The sequence below is a fragment of the Mercurialis annua genome, linkage group LG5 (assembly GCF_937616625.2).
Source record: "Mercurialis annua linkage group LG5, ddMerAnnu1.2, whole genome shotgun sequence".
Classification (NCBI taxonomy): Eukaryota; Viridiplantae; Streptophyta; class Magnoliopsida; order Malpighiales; family Euphorbiaceae; genus Mercurialis; species Mercurialis annua.
The window spans coordinates 5,633,081-5,634,621 of record NC_065574.1 but is presented as its reverse complement, the minus strand read 5'-3'; the positions used below and the strand labels follow the sequence as shown (position 1 = coordinate 5,634,621).

Genomic DNA, 1,541 nt, shown 5'->3' with positions numbered 1-1,541 from the left:
TTGTTGGCGTTGTGTTGCCATATCCAAGTCATTTAGGCTCTGCTTAGTTGTGGGAAATATATGGTTTATTGATTTCACATCGGCTGCGGGGTTTTGCAAGATATCTTTTTGTTTTCACCATCAATAGTTTCTCGAATAATTTCTGCGAAGATGTTGAGTTGGCCAATCATGACGGGGCCCTATATAGATCCATCTGAATATGATCACTGTCCTACTCCACCGGATTGGGGAGATGAGGATAACGATAATGATGGTGATATTTCCGTCGCTGAATCACCTCTGAAGAAGCCAAAAACTGACGGAAAAGAAGGTGGCGATGGTTCTGATGATGAAAGTGTTTTCTATAATGATGAAGAAAGGGATCGATTTTGGGACTATCATAAAATGGTTATGAAATATCAGGTAAATAGGGTTGATTTTGATTATTTCATTATTTTAATTGATGTGTAATTAGGGTTTTGTTTCAATTAGGGTTTTCATATGGATCCCAATCTAGTTCCCGAGAGGTGTATGGGTAAGATTTTTGCTATCCATCTTGATAGGGAGGACACCAAAGAGTACTATAAAATAGGAGTCCCTAAAGCAGCTCGCTTGGCGGTTGATTTTTATAATGCCAGGAATGACAAGGTTTGTTTTCCTCTTCATGATAATAATTTTTTTGTAGAACCCTAACGGAATCAGCGAAATGAAATTTCGTGGCCGAAAAGTGAATTTTTGTGTCAACGCGTTTTCAAAACGAGAAAAGTTGATTGCATGAGTCCGTGCTGCCTAGTAAGACATAAATTTTTTTTTGGTGGTTTGACATTGTTAATGGGAATTAATATTGGTGTAGAAGAAGCCGAAGCTGGAATATGTTGGCATTAAGAAGGCTAATCACCAGATGAGAAATTTATTTATAACCTTTAAGGCGAAATTCAAAGATTCTTCTTCTGAAGAACTCCGAACTTATCAAACATTAGTAATTTATTCCTCTAAACACGCTGAGGTTGAGTTTGTCAGACCAGAACCGAGACACCACAAAATCAAAGGTAAAGAGTTTGACTGCAATTTCCATTAATTCACCCACAGTATGCACTTTAGCTACCCATTTTGATAGTAATTCTGTTTCTTGCATATTAAATTTTCTTGTGTGAGTAAAAATCTTATTGACTTTGTTTTTTCGCTTATAAAAAATGTCTCAACATATGGTGGTGAAAGATGATTAATGTAGGTTTCTCAAATTTGGTAGCTGATACGTAATTTTGTGAGGATGTTTTGTTGGATGGGTTTTATTTTAATTTTGCTTCTTTTTTATGATAGAACCAATTGGATTTGCTGATATATTTCTTGTTTCATTTTTTCAGGTGAAGATGACTGGCTCTTCTGATTAATCAGCTAAAAGCAATTTATGTGCATTGGACTCTTGAGTGGGATACATGAAATGATGCTCCTAGTAATTGTGCATAAATTGCGATCCATAATACTTTAGTCATTTTTCAATTCTATCTTCACGTTAAAAACTGATCAATTTTATCATATTTCATATTTTTTTCCGTTTCAAA

The 1,541-nt window shown here is 35.2% G+C and overlaps 1 protein-coding gene across 2 annotated transcripts; it reads left to right on the top strand.

The window, feature by feature from the left end:
* LOC126679988 (uncharacterized) lies at nt 1-1,541 on the top strand. 2 transcript variants are annotated; one of them, XM_050375015.2, is made up of 4 exons: nt 1-402; nt 472-627; nt 836-1,028; nt 1,344-1,541. In XM_050375015.2, exons 1-4 carry the CDS (start codon nt 151-153, stop codon nt 1,364-1,366), a joined length of 624 nt encoding a protein of 207 aa, XP_050230972.1. In that variant the 5' UTR covers nt 1-150; the 3' UTR covers nt 1,367-1,541. The 2 variants fall into 2 exon arrangements, with proteins under 2 accessions (XP_050230972.1, XP_050230971.1); XM_050375014.2 differs by having other exon boundaries at nt 3-402; nt 833-1,028.

What these genes read in the sequence shown, in the direction of transcription:
- LOC126679988 (XM_050375014.2), top strand. Translation starts at nt 151, where the DNA reads ATGTTGAGTTGGCCAATCATGACGGGGCCCTATATAGATCCATCTGAA. An exon ending in ATAATGCCAGGAATGACAAG is followed by an intron (nt 628 to 832) that starts GTTTGTTTTCCT and finishes ATATTGGTGTAG; the next exon opens with AAGAAGCCGAAGCTGGAATA. An exon ending in GAGACACCACAAAATCAAAG is followed by an intron (nt 1,029 to 1,343) that starts GTAAAGAGTTTG and finishes TCATTTTTTCAG; the next exon opens with GTGAAGATGACTGGCTCTTC.